The sequence below is a fragment of the Bufo bufo genome, chromosome 1 (assembly GCF_905171765.1).
Source record: "Bufo bufo chromosome 1, aBufBuf1.1, whole genome shotgun sequence".
Lineage (NCBI taxonomy): Eukaryota > Metazoa > Chordata > Amphibia > Anura > Bufonidae > Bufo > Bufo bufo.
Window position 1 is genome coordinate 793,571,241 of NC_053389.1, and position 16,245 is coordinate 793,587,485.

The window sequence follows — 16,245 nt, forward strand, 5'->3', positions numbered from 1 at the left end:
ATTTGTGTGCTGCTGTTAGGACTAAGGGAAAACAATTATTGTTAGAAATTAAACGATTCCCTTACGTCCTACCAGCAGCACAGATGGGGAGATAGCAAGAAGAATCCCCTAGGAGGGTCCTCATGCCTGGCAGAGACTAAGAACTGTCTGCCCAAAAGCCGAAAACTCTGCATCCTAGCATCTATCCTATAATGGGAGATAAGGTGACTCAGAGCTCCAGGAGGCCGCCTTACAGATCAATTCTCAGGGAAGAAGTCATTCTCCGCAACAGAGGTGTAGACAGCCCTAGTAGAATGGTCTCACACAAACTCCGAGGATCTAGGGATTGGGAGACGAAAGCCTCCCTAATGGCCTCCTTGAACCAGCGACTAATGGTAGCTTTAGGACGCTTTAACGGCCTTTAGACTTACAGGCAAAACAGGATAAGGGAGATTTTCATCTATCCTGAATTCTCTGGCTCTATCCACATAGACCAGGAGGCACCTTGAAATATCCAGCGGGTCTCTTGCTGGGAGTATCAGAGGAGGAGGCTGAAAACAAAACTGGTAAAGAGATTACCTGGTTGATATTTGGAAGGTAGGCACCTTAGGCCTGAAGTAGGGTAAAAACTTCAGGAGTACTCTGTCCTGTAGGAAGATAATATAAGGGTGAATTGTCAGAGAAAGCCTGCAATTCAGAGATCCTTTTGGCTGAAGCTACAGCCAAAAGAAAAACCATCTTTAAAGTTAAAAATCTGAATTCCACCTCCTCCAATGGCTCGAAGGGGAGAGATGCTAGCCCCCTGAGCACAACTGAAAGATCCCACTGGGGAATAGGTTTCAGTATAGTAGGCTTTAGTCTTTCAGCTCCCTTCAGGAAGCGTTTGATGAGTGGGTCCCGAGAATGTGGCCTGTTGAGACAGGCCGAGATGGCACAAATCTGTACCTTCAAGGTAGCTGGAGAAAGGCCTCTATCTAATCCATCTTGAGGAATTGTAGTATCGCAGGAAGGGGCGGATCTGCAGACGCCACCTGTTTGGAATCACACCATGACATGAAGATTTCTCATGATCCTGGAGTAGGCCTTCTTTGTAGACTCTGCTCTGGAATGCGAAAAAGTTCTCAGTACCCGACTCGGAAAGCCCTTCTATATTGGGAAGGGACTGATCAACCTCCAGGCTGTCAGGTTGAACCTGTGCAGATCTGGGCAGAGGTGAGTGTCCCACGACACCAGGGTCTGCTCCGGGGGGAAGTCTCCAGTATTGTCCCCGACTCATCTGAATGAGTTGGGTAAACCAGGATCTCCTGGCCAGAACGGTATGATGCTATTACCGAGGCCTGATCCTGACGGATTTCATCAATACCCCCGGTATCAAGGGAAAAACGGCGGGAAGATGTAAGCCAGCCTGAACCTCCACGGTATCGACAGAGCATCTATCGCCAGGGGGTTGTCTTCCTGTACAGGGAACAGAACCTCAGCACCTTGGCGTTGAACTGGTTGCCATGAGATCCACCTCTGGCATGCCCCATCTGTGAACTAACTGCCTGAAGATCTCCGGATGCAGAGACCACTCCATGGTCGGTAATCCTCGACTTAAGCGGTCCGCTATCATATTGAGGGAGCCTCGAATATAAGTGGCAGATAGATGGGAAAGGTTAGTCTCTGCCCACCGAAGAATTACCCCCGATCTCTGACAGAAGGGGCAATGATCTTGTGCCGCCCTGCTTGTTTATATAGAGAACCGCAGTAATATTGTCTGACTGGACTTTCACTGCTCTGCCCCGGGTGAGATGGGCGAAGTGAAGGAGGGCTAGCCGGATAGCTCGCATCTCGCGAAGATTGGAAGAGAGACGCCGCTCCAGAGGAGACCAAGATCCCTGTACTGGGGATCCGTCCAGGTGAGCGCCCCAGCCTACAAGGGACGCGTCAGTAGTCAATATGACCCAAGCTGTTGGGTCATAGACTTCCTGCTGGTAGCTGAAACCACCATCTGAGGGAATTCCGGGTTTGACCGGACAGGGAGCACAGGGATCTAGCCCCGCAGGGCTGCCGTTCCATAAGTGTAAGACCTCCGACTGAAGAGGACGGAGGTGCCATAACGCCCAAGGGACTGCGTCCGCAGCCGCTGACATGAGCCCCAGCATCTTCATGAGAGTCCGGATAGAGACTCGACGAGGGACAAAAAGGACTCTTGCAAGGTCCTGAATCCGCGCTCTCCTTTCTAGAGTCAACCGGAGGGACATCTCCACAGAGTTGACCACGAATCCTAAATAATGGACTGAAGTCGATGGGCTCACATTCGACTTCTGCCAGTTGATAATCCAGCCCAAGCGGAAGAGAAAGGAGATTGCGATCTGAAGATGGTGGGTAAGGATCGGAACTGAAGAGGCTATGAAAAGCCAATCGTCCAGATAAGGAATAATAGTCAGTCCTTGAAGTCTCAAAGCTGCCACCACCGACACCACCACCTTGGTGAAGATAAGGGGGGCAGAAGAGATTCCGAAGGGAAGCGCGGCGAACTGAAAGTGCCTGCGAACCCCTAAAATCTGGACCGCGATCCTGAGGAACTTCTGGGAAGCGGAATGGATCGGGATGTGAAGGTACGCATCCTTGAGGTCCAGAGTAGCCATGACGTCTCCATTGTTGAGGATATGGCTGACTGACCTTATGGTTTCCATCCGAAACCTGGTTTTCCTTATAAATCGATTGAGGAATCTCAAGTCGATGATCATCCGGAGATCTCCCGTCTTCTTGGGAACCAGGAACACTGGAGAATAAATCCCTAGGCCTCTCTCCCCTGCCGGCACCTCCTCCAGGGCTCCCTTGGAGATATAGTCCTGAATATAAGATTCTAGGATCTTTTGTTTTGCAGGCCCGAAGTTTCGCGTGGCGATGAATCTCTCCGGAGGGGGGGAGATGAGATCTACCTGGTAACCGGCAGAAATTATATCCTGAACCCTGGGATCTGCAATCTGCTGGGCCCAAAAGTCTTTGAAGTGGGAGAGACGGCCCCCCACGGGAATTTGGGGAGGGGTACGGGAAAATCTAGAGGAGATACTGCAGGGGCAGCAGGGCTTATCCAAGAGCCTCGGGGAGGCCTATAGTCAGGAGGGTTTTGCCTCCCTGGTGGGTTTGCGGGGGCGTCTCGAGAATCTACGAGACGCCCCCCCCCCCCAATCTCTGTGCCTAGCCTGCTGCCTTGAACGGCCTCCGTCTTTTTTATCCTGCCTGGGGCGACCCCGAAAGGGCTGCTGAGGGAGACTCTTCCCTTTCTTGTCGGAGAGTCCCTCCATGATTCTGTCCAATTCGGGACCCGAACTGACAGAACAAAAGATTGAATTTGGACTCGTTGTCCGCGATCCATGGCTTCAGCCAAAGTGGTCTGCGGGCAGCTGAAACTAGAGCCATTGTTTTGGCGGCCAGTTCAGCTGCATCTGGTGGAATCGACCAAGAAATCCATAGCCAGATTGGCTGATTTAAAAGCTGCCAAGATGTCGTCTCTGGAAACGCTCTGGTCCACGTCCGTCTGGATCTGGTTGAGTTTGGAGCGCAGAAAGGAGGCTACTTCAGTGGCCGCAATTGATGTTGATGCGGAGGCAGCAGCTGCCGCGTAACCCCTTCTAAGGGTGCACACTGCCCTCCGGTCTAGAGGGTCCTGCAGACTAGACCCATCATCTGCAGGGACCAGAGTGCGCCTGGACAACTTGGCTATTGCCATGTCCACCTTGGGAACGGAACCCCACGATTCCACCAAGGGGTTTAGCCATCGGATACATGAGCTTAAACTTCCTGGTAAGGACTGGGGGCCTTTCTCAGGCTTTCTCCACTCTGTACGCATCACAGAGAGGAGGGTCCTCATCCGCTCTAAAGACACGCTGTGTTCCGTCCGGCGGGATCGAGGACTCCCCCATGTAAACATCTTGGTCCCCCGACCTGATGGACTTCAGCAACTTCCTCAGAAGAAGACCCCACCGAACAGGGAGTAGGTCTCTCGACCGGTGCAGCCACTTCCATGGGAGTCTGAGAGGATCCTGGTAGCCTCTCATTAAGCAGGCGCACCACTCCCTTAATGGAATCATCCACGTAGGTCTTTGTCCACTGAAACATCTCTTGCATCGTGGGTTCCGTGGATGCCTGTGTGCGGCAACTCTCGCACCTTGAGTAAGGGCAGTTGTCGCCCAAAGGTGTGTTACAATCGTAACAGGCCAAATGCTTCCTTTTGGCCCCGGACTTCCGCTGATCAGAATCCTTAGGGGAAGCCATAACTGTAAGAAAAGAACAAACAGGTCATAACACCTACAAACACCAAGTGGAGGTGAAAACGAGACCATATGGGCGCCCACCAGCACTGAAGTAAAATAGAGCTTGAAGAAAAAAAACCAAGCCAAGCAATATATTACTCAATCGGAACCAGCCCAGGGGCCTCAATCGGAACCAGCCCAGAGAAGTAATAGAGCCTATACCAGGCTCAGGTGACCCTATGTGTCTCCCCAGGCTATCCTGAACATTCAGGATGTTTATAAGGAGAGCAAAAACGAGCGTGAGATTTATACTAAACCCCACCGCATCGGACGAAAAAACCGGAAGTGACGTAGCGCACCTGGTGCGCGTCACTTCCGGAAGATGGCGGCGCCCACGCTGCGGCAGGAGAGGGACGGGACACCGCAGAGATGCCGAAATCAAGGCGGAAGAAGAGAGGGGGGGAACCACCCCTCCCCCGACGGTACTCTGTATCCGCGATAACACCTAAAATAAAGGCAACAAAGGGGCAATTTCCTAGATGGAAAAAAAGAGCCCCTTAAGCACTCTTCAGCTCCCTGAAGGGGAGCGATACGCCAGTCCACCTGTCCAAAGGACAGAAAAAAACACGGTGGGCTGGGGGGTGATCTCCTCCCTTTCAGGGAGCTGAAGATCGTTTATTGGTTCTTGGGCTCATTAAAAATTCCGCCGGTCCTACCAGTCCACAGGGGCAGTTAACCCCATCTGTGCTGCTGGTAGGACGTAAGGGAAGCCTCTATTTTATCTCACTCTCATGGCTTCAACCGATGCATCAAAATTCAAGAGAATTCGTATAAACTGCTTACGCGCTGGTACAAAACACCAGAATTCCTGCACAGACTCAACCCTGATTTCCCAGAGCAGTGCTGGAGGTGTGGAACAGAGGTTGGCTCCTTGTCGCATCTCTGGCGGTTTTGTAGCAAAATCCACCCCTTCTGGACCCAAATAGAGACCACAATTAATCAGATATGCTCCTCTAGCGTCCGTCTAGATGCAAAATTGGTTCTCCTTTGGTGTCCCAATGACTCCCTTACTCCGTCCAAGACTAATCTCCCGACCATGCTTCTCACCGCTGCCCGATTGTTGATTCCCCTTCTTTGGAAGAATGACTCCCCACCTTCAATGTTGATGTGGACCGAGAAAACAGACCAATTGTTCAGATTTGAGGAATTGGCCCACTGGGAAACCCACACACGCTCCAAATACCTCAAATTGTGGCGCCCTTGGGAAAAGTATCGTAAGGCCGAATGCACATATATAGCTGGTCAATACGAGTGTATTACTGTAGTGCAGCTGCAGCATGAAGCGCACGGCGTCATAGCAACCAATGACGCCGTGCGCTCCTGCTCTGAACAGGAATCCAGCCCGGCATACCACGGACCGCTCTCGGCCATGGGAACATGGCCGTGTGCATTCGGCCTATGTCTCTTAAGTGATGTAGAAGGAACTCCCCCCCCCCCCCCCCTCCTCCCTACCCTTTCCCACCCACGTATGTCCTTTTCTTTCATCGTTTACTGTCTAAATATGTTTATATTCACGACCTCAGCTATTTTGATAAGGTCTGCAAGATTATTTGTACCTGTTTATTCAGTACCATTTGCACATGGCTATTTGATGATATCTGCCTTTATTTGACCATCTGCACTCTCAATAAAAAGAGATTTGGTTAAGAATATAACTACTATAATACTGCCTCCTATGTACAAGAATATAACTACTATAATACTGCTCCTATGTACAAGAATATATCTACTATAATACTGCCTCCTATGTACAAGAATATAACTACTATAATACTGCTCCTATGTACAATAATATAACTACTATAATACTGCCTCCTATGTACAAGAATATAACTACTATAATACTGCTCCTATGTACAAGAATATAACTACTATAATACTGCCTCCTATGTACAAGAATATAACTACTATAATACTGCTCATATGTACAAGAATATAATTACTAAAATACTGCTCCTATGTACAAGAATATAACTACTATAATACTGCTCCTATGTACAAGAATATAACTACTATAATACTGCTCCTATGTACAAGAATATAACTACTATAATACTGCCTCCTATGTACAAGAATATAACTACTATAATACTGCCTCCTATGTACAAGAATATAACTACTATAATACTGCCTCCTATGTACAAGAATATAACTACTATAATACTGCCTCCTATGTACAAGAATATAACTGCTATAATACTGCCCCTATGTACAAGAATATAACTACTATAATACTGCCTCCTATGTACAAGAATATAACTACTATAATACTGCTCCTATGTACAAGAATATAACTACTATAATACTGCCTCCTATGTACAAGAATATAACTGCTATAATACTGCCCCTATGTACAAGAATATAACTACTATAATACTGCCTCCTATGTACAAGAATATAACTACTATAATACTGCCTCCTATTTACAAGAATATAACTACTATAATACTGCTCCTATGTACAAGAATATAACTACTATAATACTGCTCCTATGTACAAGAATATAACTACTATAATACTGCCTCCTATGTACAAGAATATAACTACTATAATACTGCTCCTATGTACAAGAATATAACTACTATAATACTGCCTCCTATGTACAAGAATATAACTACTATAATACTGCTCCTATGTACAAGAATATAACTACTATAATACTGCCTCCTATGTACAAGAATATAACTACTATAATACTGCCTCCTATGTACAAGAATATAACTACTATAATACTGCCTCCTATGTACAAGAATATAACTACTATAATACTGCTCCTATGTACAAGAATATAACTACTATAATACTGCTCCTATGTACAAGAATATAACTACTATAATACTGCTCCTATGTACAAGAATATAACTACTATAATACTGCCTCCTATGTACAAGAATATAACTACTATAATACTGCCTCCTATGTACAAGAATATAACTACTATAATACTGCCTCCTATGTACAAGAATATAACTACTATAATACTGCCTCCTATGTACAAGAATATAACTACTATAATACTGCCTCCTATGTACAAGAATATAATTACTACCTCCTATGTACAAGAATATAACTACTATAATACTGCTCCTATGTACTAGAATATAACTACTATAATACTGCCTCCTATGTAAAAGAATATAACTACTATAATACTGCCTCCTATGTACAGGAATATAACTACTATAATACTGCCTCCTATGTACAAGAATACAGCACTATTATGATCACCATGATGCAGTTGGCACTGTTGTGGGTGTTATTACTGTGGGGGCACAGTGTGGCCGCCATGTGTGTTGTGTTGTGGCCACTACTATGAAAGTTCAGGGACATCAGAAAACATCTGTAACAAACATTTATTTTATTAAATAGTATAAAACGCAGCAGATAATACTGATAACTATAAAATGAAATGCATGAATTCCCATCTCTTCTAAAAACACTGATCTAGTTTCTGGCAGCAGCGGTATTTCGTACATACAACGTATTTGGCACACGAGATAAATGGTCTGCAGCGGTGAAGCACGTCCAACTTCACATTGTCCATTTACCTAACCGTTCTAGCTCATGATACATTCACGAGGCCTCGGGCAGGGCGCTGTCCTCCACCTTTTGGGCATCAGCAGTGGCATCTGCTATGTGGGCGGCCTGCTCACCGACAGGGATGAAAGACTGTTGAGTTTCAATACGGAACAGGGTCTGTAGTGGGAGGTCAGGGGGTCGTGTCTCAGGATGAGGGAGCGTCTCAGCATCTTCTGGGTTCTCCTCATACAGGCTGTCAGAGCTCCTGGAGGCCGAGCTGGTCGATCGTCTCAGCAGAGTCATCCGGCTCTCAGGGGCCATAGATGGAGCAGTGAGGGCGGCAGAAGAGGAGAGCGGAGAGGGCCCCACACCAGGGAGAAGGCGGCTGAGCAGAGGGAACGGACGGGTATAGGTCTCTTCATTCATCTCCTCAATGTCAGAGAGGGGATGGAACTGCATGTCCTCCTTAGCAATACTGAGAAGAAAACAAATAGTTAAATATTAATTAAAAATCTCAAAATTACCATTGGTACCCCCTATCACACCCACAGGGGTACAGGATGCTGGGATATGAGGAGCTGTTTGATAGGGTCCTCATACTGCAGAGAAGCTTTAGTTGTCTCTGACATATAAGGAGCACAGCAGTCAAGGGTGAATATTTTTGGATCCCTTTACAAGGGTTGTCCCAAGGTTTAAAGGGGTTATCAAAGAGTAACACAGACCTCCTAGAGTGACCGCCCTTTGGTGGAGATCATACTTACCTGGTCCCGGTGTCTAACGCTCCTGGGCCAGCTCTTCTTCCCCCTACCGCGCCAAGATCAACATCCGTCAACGGTGGGGACATGTGACCACTGCAACCAAGCACAGGCCACAGCATAGACCCATGACAATGGAGGAGCAGGTCACTGTTGAGGCCTGCGATTGGCTGCAGTGGCCCCGTATCCCTCCCCCCCAGCACGGCAGGGAGAGGAAGAGCTGGCCCAGGAACGTTAGACACCAGGACCAGGTACTGTAAGTAGGATCTTCATCGTTGGTAGGCCACTCTGGGAGGTCTCTGTTACTCTTGGAAAATACCTTTAAAGTCCTCATTCCTGTAAATAAGAATCTGATCAGTGAGGACCCAACCACTGGGACCACCACCACTCACAAGAATTGGGGGGGGGGGGGGGGAGCATGCACACTGACAGATAGCTGGGCTTGCTCGACCCCCGATGCGGGGAAGGGTGGGGGTTCCAGTAGCTGACCCCCCCTCCCCCCAAAGAATGAACTAATGCCGCAGTTGCGCCATTTTATTAAAATCACTATGTTACAGAGTTAAAGCTGCTGCATATTGGGAAGACTGCGACAAACAGCTCCATATATCTCATCTGGTGAAGAAACTATAATGCACTTGATACTTACGCCATGTCAAAGGTAGATCCTTGGAAGGAAGGCTGGAGCTTCTGGAATAAAGTAGCTGCAGTGTATGGAGGTCGCGGATCTGAGTCATTCCAGTAACGATCCTTCACCAGGAGGGGAACATCCCCGTACATCTCATCTACACCCAGCATAGACACCTAGCACATGGGCAGAGGGAAGAGTTATGGCCTAGGTTTTTCTTACACCACTAGAGGGAGCTCACCACAGATGGATTTAGTATCGATGGGAGTTGTATAAATCCCTATGTGGTGAGCTCCCCCTAGTGGCAGCAAAAATGCAATAATATAGATATATAGTAAAATCCTCTTTTAAAAATTATTTTCCCCCTGTATTGGGAATATGGATTAAATCACTAATTGCATTAGTCACCCCCCACCCCCCCCCAATCCAACGCCATTGTAAATGGACTAACGTGAACCTGCGGATGTGCTGTCGGTAACCTTCATTACCTGGAAGTTCCTATCGATCAAGAAGTTGGTATCAAAGTCATCATCGTCCTCCCCGAAAGGATTGATGAGCTGCTCTGCCACCTAAGAAGTATGGGGGAGGGGTGCGTAAACATATGCAATAACATATCACTGACCTTCCCCACAGAACTAAAGACAAAATACACATTATAATAGAAAATATACCTTAAGCCAGCCGGCATAAAAGAAGAACTGCAGGAGGGTGAAGACTGGGACATAGAGATCGAGGTCATGGCCGCCGTAACCCTGGGAGGGGTCTAGGAACTGCCGTCCAATCAGACATGTCAGAAAGTAGCTGTACACCGCGATGGTCACCACCTAACACCAAGAACAGAGATTTAAAAAAAAAAAAAAAAAAAAAAATGTCCAGGATTAGAAAAAAGGCCTGCTTTTATCAGAAACAGTGCCACACCTGTATGTGGGCAGTGTCTGGTACTGCAGCTCAGCTCAATTCACTTAAATTGGAATTAGCTGCAATGCCACATACATCCACAGGGGGGCGTTTGTGGGGAGAAAAAATAAAAATAAAATTACACCATAGAAACCAATTACTTTTTTATTTCTTTATTTATTTTTTAAACATCACTGTCTATTATAGAGATATATTATATCCTCAGGTTCATTTAATAGATTTAAAGGGCCAGTGTCCATGCTTGGAAGCATAAAGAGCTTACCTGAGTGTACACGAGTGGCACACTGATCCAGTCGTAGTGAAAGAGCATGCTGCATTGCCCACGGAAAGCGTTTAACTCCTGCAAGTACAGAAGATACAATAATGTCCTAATCCTGTGAGGTACAGAAGTGGCCCAGTTTATAGCATACACAGATTTCATTCCAAGATGTGCTATACTCCTATCAGCCACAAGGGGTCACCCTAATGCCACCAGGAGACTGGAGCTGAACACTCCAGTAGCTTATAATCTTCAGTTCTGTCTGAGTCTTTTTCTCCTCCGAGTTACACTCTGGGCTAGCAGGGTTCTGTTCCATTCCAAGGGAGATAGACAATGAAAGAGAAATTGCAAGGAATTCCAAAAGACCGGCGCCACCTAGCGCAGTGCGCAGGGCAACAGCGCCACCTAGCGCAGGGCAACAGCGCCACCTAGCGCAGGGCAACAGCGCCACCTAGCGCAGTGCGCAGGGCAACAGCGCCACCTAGCGCAGTGCGCAGGGCAACAGCGCCACCGAGCTATCCTTGTGTGTGCCTGCATCCAAAACTAGGGAAAGATATTCAGCTTCCATTGAACTCTATATTAAAACCATATGCAGTGAGCGCCCCCTAGTGGCCTAGGAAAGGCTTTTTAAAGGGATTTCCCACAATGAACAATACTCACCAGGATAAAATTCGGGAATATTGTCATGGCACAAGACATTACAGTAACAGACCCCCCCCAACAAGCTCCCGCAGAGCATCACCCCATAATGGCGGACGCCTAACTCACCTCTATGAGCATTTTGTAGGCGTGGTCATCTCGGATTCTGCCCTCACTCCGCGCCTGCGCTGCCAGACTGCAGAACCAGACGCACGGGACCCAGTACTTATTATAGGGGGAGCGCAGATTCTCATACCTCTTCCTCTCATGACGCGTCATAAATCCTGCGGGGGGGAAATTAGTTATTACCAGGCGCCCACAACCAGGCCCCTCCCCTTATATCGTATAGGCCCCGCCCTCTACTTAAAGGGCATATCTAGTCTTATGCAATGAAGCTCAATTATTGTGGGATTAAATGTTTTGCATAGGTTTCAAGAACCCTGCTTGCCATCAGTGAAAGGGAACATTTTTCTATCCTGACCTAATGCTTCTCACAGTGTTCAGTCTACATCACAGTGCCACCTAGCGGCAAATGAAAGACGAAGACAACCCTCACCTGCTTCCACCACGTGGTCTATAGTTGGGAACCTCTTGAAGGCGGCCGTGCTGACAGAGCGCAGGATGAGAAGACCGGACATGCTGCAGTAGCGCATCAGAGTCCTGCGGTACATTCTCCCTCTCTCGTCTGATCCGTGCACTGTGGCGGTGATGGCGCACATGACCCTGTCCGGGAACGGCATGGAGAGGTACTGACTCCACCAGCGGTTCACTACCAGCGTGACATAGAAACCTGAGGGACCACATAGGAAATATTTCACACATAAGAGCGCCCCCTAGGCATGTTTTTTCACAAAATGCTGTCAACTTCAGAGATTGGAGGCACTATATGGCGAAATATACACGTGTACTGATCACAAACTGGATGATGGCGGCGGGTTCTCTCACCTAGAACGAAGGACACGGGGATGAGATTGGCGTAGTTATTGCAGTAAAGCGAGACTTTCTCAAAACAGCGTCTCTGATCCTCATCGAGGCAGAACCTGAGAAAACAGAAAAAATAAAAAATATTAAAAATCTGAACCACAAGATCACGCCCCCAGTCAGCGAATGACCCCCATGGCAGCCATCTTACCTGTACGTTATACTGAGGCCCGAGTACATGACGAAAAAGGCCAGGAACTCCTTGTATAACAGCTTGTATATACTGCCCCGCCACAGCAGCAGGAGCTTATAGAAGCCACCAAAGCGGGCGTTAGCCACACGAGCCGTGTACGTCACCGTCATGGCGCCCAGCGCAGCACGGGGACCTGCAAAATACCAAGCATGGGCTATCATGTGTGATACTGTCTGCAGAGCCTGGTGTATCTAAACCTACCATGTGTGGTACTGTCTGCAGAGCCTGGTGTATCTAAGCCTACCATGTGTGATACTGTCTGCAGAGCCTGGTGTATCTAAGCCTAATATGTAATACTGCCTGCAGAGCCTGGTGTATCTAAACCTACCACGTGTGGTACTGTCTGCAGAGCCTGGTGTATCTAAACCTACCACGTGTGATACTGTCTGCAGAGCCTGGTGTATCTAAACCTACCACGTGTGATACTGTCTGCAGAGCCTGGTGTATGTAAGCCTAACGTGATACTGTCTCCTGAGCCCGGTGTATCTAAGACCGCCATGTGTGGTACTGTTGCTGAGCTAGGTATCTAAGTCCATTATGTGCGATACGGACTGCAGAGCCTGGTGTATCTAAGCCTAACGTGATACTGTCCGCTGAACCTGGTATATTTAAACCTATCCTATGTGATACAGTCTCCAGAGCTTTCTGTATCTAAACCTATGACATGTGATACTGTCTGCTGAGCCTGGTGTATCCAAGCCCACCATGTGTGGTACTGTCTGCTGAGCCAGGTATCCAAGTCCATTAGGTGTGATACTGTGTGCAAAGCCTGGTGTATCTAAACCTACCATGTGTGATACTGTGTGCAAAGCCTGGTGTATCTAAACCTACCATGTGTGATACTGTGTGCAAAGCCTGGTATATTTAAACCTATCCTGTGCGATACAGTCTGCAGAGCTTGGTGTATCTAAACCTATGACATGCGATACTGTCTGCAGAGCCTGATGTATCTAAGCCCGCCATTTGTGGTACTGCCTTCTGAGCCAGGTATCAAAGTCCATTATGTGTGCTACTGTCTGCAGAGCCTGGTGTATCTAAGCTTATGACATGTGATACAGTCTGCTGAACCAGGTATCTAATCCTATTATGGCTCATTTTATCTGCCGAGCCGTGTATCTAAATCCTGTATTACACCTGATGATCTCTAACGAGTGTTCGTAGTAACGCTCGTTAGCGATCATCTGGCGGTGTAATACTGCCGCCGATTACCCGCTGAACGGGAAACCCCTAATCTTGATATGTTAAAAAAAATTATCGTTTGCAGGCGCCAGATTGTGGTTTCTATACTGCGGAGGAGATCGCTGCATGTAATAGCCGCAGTCTCCTCCGCTACGAGCATGCGATTAGCAGGAGAGAACGCTTCCCTCACGACAATCGTCTGCCACATTGGGCTGTGTAATACTGCCTTAAAGGGGTTGTCTCATCATAGACACCCGCACCTATATAGAGAACGGAGCCCCGCAAGGTGGTAGCCGGACCGGAGTTCTCCAGCCAACACCTCGCGGCTCCCCATAGAAGTGAATGGGAGCGTACCGCGCATGCGTGGCCCCCGCTCCCATTCATTTCTATGGGGCAGACAGAAAACGCTGAGCTCGGCTATTTTCGCCGCCCCACATAGAAAATGAATGGAGGGCGGCTGTGCATGCGCAGTGCGCCCTCCTTCACTTGTGGGGCGCCCTTCTCGATTTAGGTGTGGGTCCCAGTGGTGGGACCCGCGCCTATAAGACAATGGGGGCATATCCTAGCGATATGCCCCCATTGTCCATGATGAGACAACCCCTTTAAGCCTGATATATGTGGTAACAGAAGGGCTACATGGCAGTCAGGATACAGATACTGTTTATGGCGGCCTCCACCCCCTCAGACATTACATGTTGTATCCGGATGGCAGCCACAGTGCTGATAACAGGTCAGGCATTTACTAGAATGGGGCTGAGCTGCACTACCAGACACAACCTGTCGTCAAGGGTGGCGCTGTTTCTGGAAGGAAGCAGCCGCGTTATCCTAATCTCATTGCACACATACAGGTGACGACTTCTGGTTAATTGATAACTTCCTGTATTAATTGTGTGTAAGCGGCCGGACCCCCACCTTAGATTTCTTATGTTTGGAGACATTCCTGAGAACAATGGAGGAGACGAAATCCTATTGACTTTCAGCTTTTAAAGACAACACGAGTAAGGTGCCAGAGTGGCGGGAAAACAGCGGCACTTCCTATAAACCGCATGGTTATCTAATGTGTAAGGGGGTCCTCCGACCCTCCCCCTGATGGCAAAAAGACGGCTTGGGCATGATGGCTTCCAACATGCCCGATTCTTTGCTCCCTGGGGCAGGAGAAGCCGCTGTCGGAGGGGTCTAGCAGCACACAACATATCTAGATATATGGCGAGAATATTCACAGATAGCATCCATCAGGAGGGGGTCGTTAGGGCTGCGAGCAGATGGGTCGGGGGTTTTGTCCTCACTGCTGATAAGACACCTGGACCTATAGGCAGAAAACCCCCCGCAATGTACAGAACCAGGGGCGAAACCTCATCCACTCTCTGCGGTAGGTTTACTACATGGCGGGTTTTAAACCCTCAGCAGGTCAATCTGTTCAGTGGATTCTTTTTAGTTTGGAATGTGGCGAGTAAAAAAAAAATAATAATCTACGACAAATCCGACACGGATTTTGTTGGAAATTTCACTGCAGAAAATCTACCTTGTGTGAACGTACCGTAAAGCACTGTAGATCTACAACCGACACACATGCTGGGGCTTCAGAACAGTACAGACCTGTAGGCAGAGCCGCACAGCGCTCGAATCACGGCGTCATACAGCGCTCAACTACAACAGCCGCACAGAGCTCAACTACAACAGCCGCACAGCGCTCAACTACAACAGCCGCACAGCGCTCAACTACAACAGCCGCACAGCGCTCAACTACAACAGCCGCACAGCGCTCAACTACACAGTGCTCCACTAAAACCGCAGTGCGGCGCTCCAATAATAATAATAATAATAATAATACAGTTCTCAAATACCACCACACTGACCAAATAATGCCATATAGTGCTCATCTCTGGTGCCTCGTTAGCAGGGGCAGCTAATGCGTCCTTCCTTGGTGACCACAGAGGTCACATACCCCTAAGCCCAGTCCTAGAAGAGACAAAGGACAACCCTACTACACCCAGGATGTGTGGGGACTGAACTGCTGATCCCAAGAAAGTCACTGCATATGGTGGAATATTAACTATTGGATGGCAAAACTCTGCATCAGAGAAACCAAGAGCGTCAACCCAGATGTAGCAGAGCTGAATTTGTCATAAGTCTACCTGCAGCCCTGTGTAAGATCACACGTATAAAAATCAGCTCTGCTATATCTGGACACAAACAGAGCCCCATTCACACCACCTGTCACATGATTCCCCCCCTTCCCAGTGTAATAATGGTATAATATAACACTCACCAGTGCAGGTGACCACCGCCTTCCCCTCTCAGTGCACAGAAGGAAAATGTTCTCCTAACTAACCCAGCCTGCCCCATAAAGCTCACCCTCCCCACCCAGACACCTCTGCTCTCCTCCCACTCACCCCAGCATGTAATTGTCCAGGTGTTGGGGGAGGGGGCATGCCTTGTGGGCTACAATGGGACCCCCACCGCTGGACTTTTTACTGTAGTAGTACAGGTCCTCTGCTGCCCCCGTGACCATCTGGATCCATCCTCCAGTCCTGTTCACACGGTCAGGTTCCGGTAAAACTATAACTCCCAATTAGAGATGAGGGAATTTCCGCTTATGAAATTCGTTCAAGCTTCGTTTGGTGGTAAAAGGTGAATTGCGTTATGGATTCCGTTACCACCGACCGTAACGCAATTCTATGACGTTTAGAGGCATTCCGTTCCGTTATTCATTCCGTCAAAATAGAACTCTATAGGCTGCAAAACGGATCCGTCCCGTTTCCGTTATGCAGGAGAGGACTCTGGATCAGGAGAGGACTCTAGCATAACGTAAGCCGGACGGATCCATTTTGCAGTCCATAGACTTCTATTATGACGGAATGAATAACGGAATGCCTCTAAAGTCATTCCGTCATAGA

The 16,245-nt window shown here is 48.0% G+C and overlaps 1 protein-coding gene and 1 long non-coding RNA gene across 2 annotated transcripts in view; both read right to left on the reverse strand.

Moving 5' to 3' along the window:
- The window catches only part of LOC120986457, a 26,051-nt gene extending 12,958 nt beyond the window's left edge, over nt 1–13,093 (reverse strand). Inside the window, exons 1-2 of the long non-coding RNA XR_005775687.1 lie at nt 13,083–13,093; nt 5,796–5,798 (exon numbers count right to left, since the gene is read on the reverse strand). This is a non-coding gene — a long non-coding RNA (uncharacterized LOC120986457). The remainder of the gene's footprint in view (nt 1–5,795; nt 5,799–13,082) is intronic.
- Nucleotides 7,799–15,033, reverse strand: BEST2 (bestrophin 2). Its single transcript, XM_040415048.1, has 10 exons — nt 14,945–15,033; nt 12,128–12,302; nt 11,941–12,035; nt 11,552–11,785; nt 11,125–11,279; nt 10,360–10,437; nt 9,851–10,003; nt 9,668–9,748; nt 9,201–9,355; nt 7,799–8,274 (listed from the first exon to the last, which is right to left on the reverse strand). The coding sequence occupies exons 2-10, from the start codon at nt 12,277–12,279 to the stop codon at nt 7,854–7,856; spliced, it is 1,524 nt and encodes a 507-aa protein (XP_040270982.1). The 5' UTR covers nt 12,280–12,302; nt 14,945–15,033; the 3' UTR covers nt 7,799–7,853.
- Nucleotides 15,034–16,245: the final 1,212 nt, after the last annotated feature.

Bases quoted from the DNA above. Each gene is read 5' to 3' on its own strand.
- BEST2 (XM_040415048.1), bottom strand. From the start codon at position 12,279: ATGACGGTGACGTACACGGCTCGTGTGGCTAACGCCCGCTTTGGTGGC. The intron at 9,749-9,850 runs GTATATTTTCTA...CATACTTCTTAG, and splicing joins TTTATGCCGGCTGGCTTAAG to GTGGCAGAGCAGCTCATCAA. The intron at 9,356-9,667 runs GTAATGAAGGTT...CCCATGTGCTAG, and splicing joins TGATCGATAGGAACTTCCAG to GTGTCTATGCTGGGTGTAGA.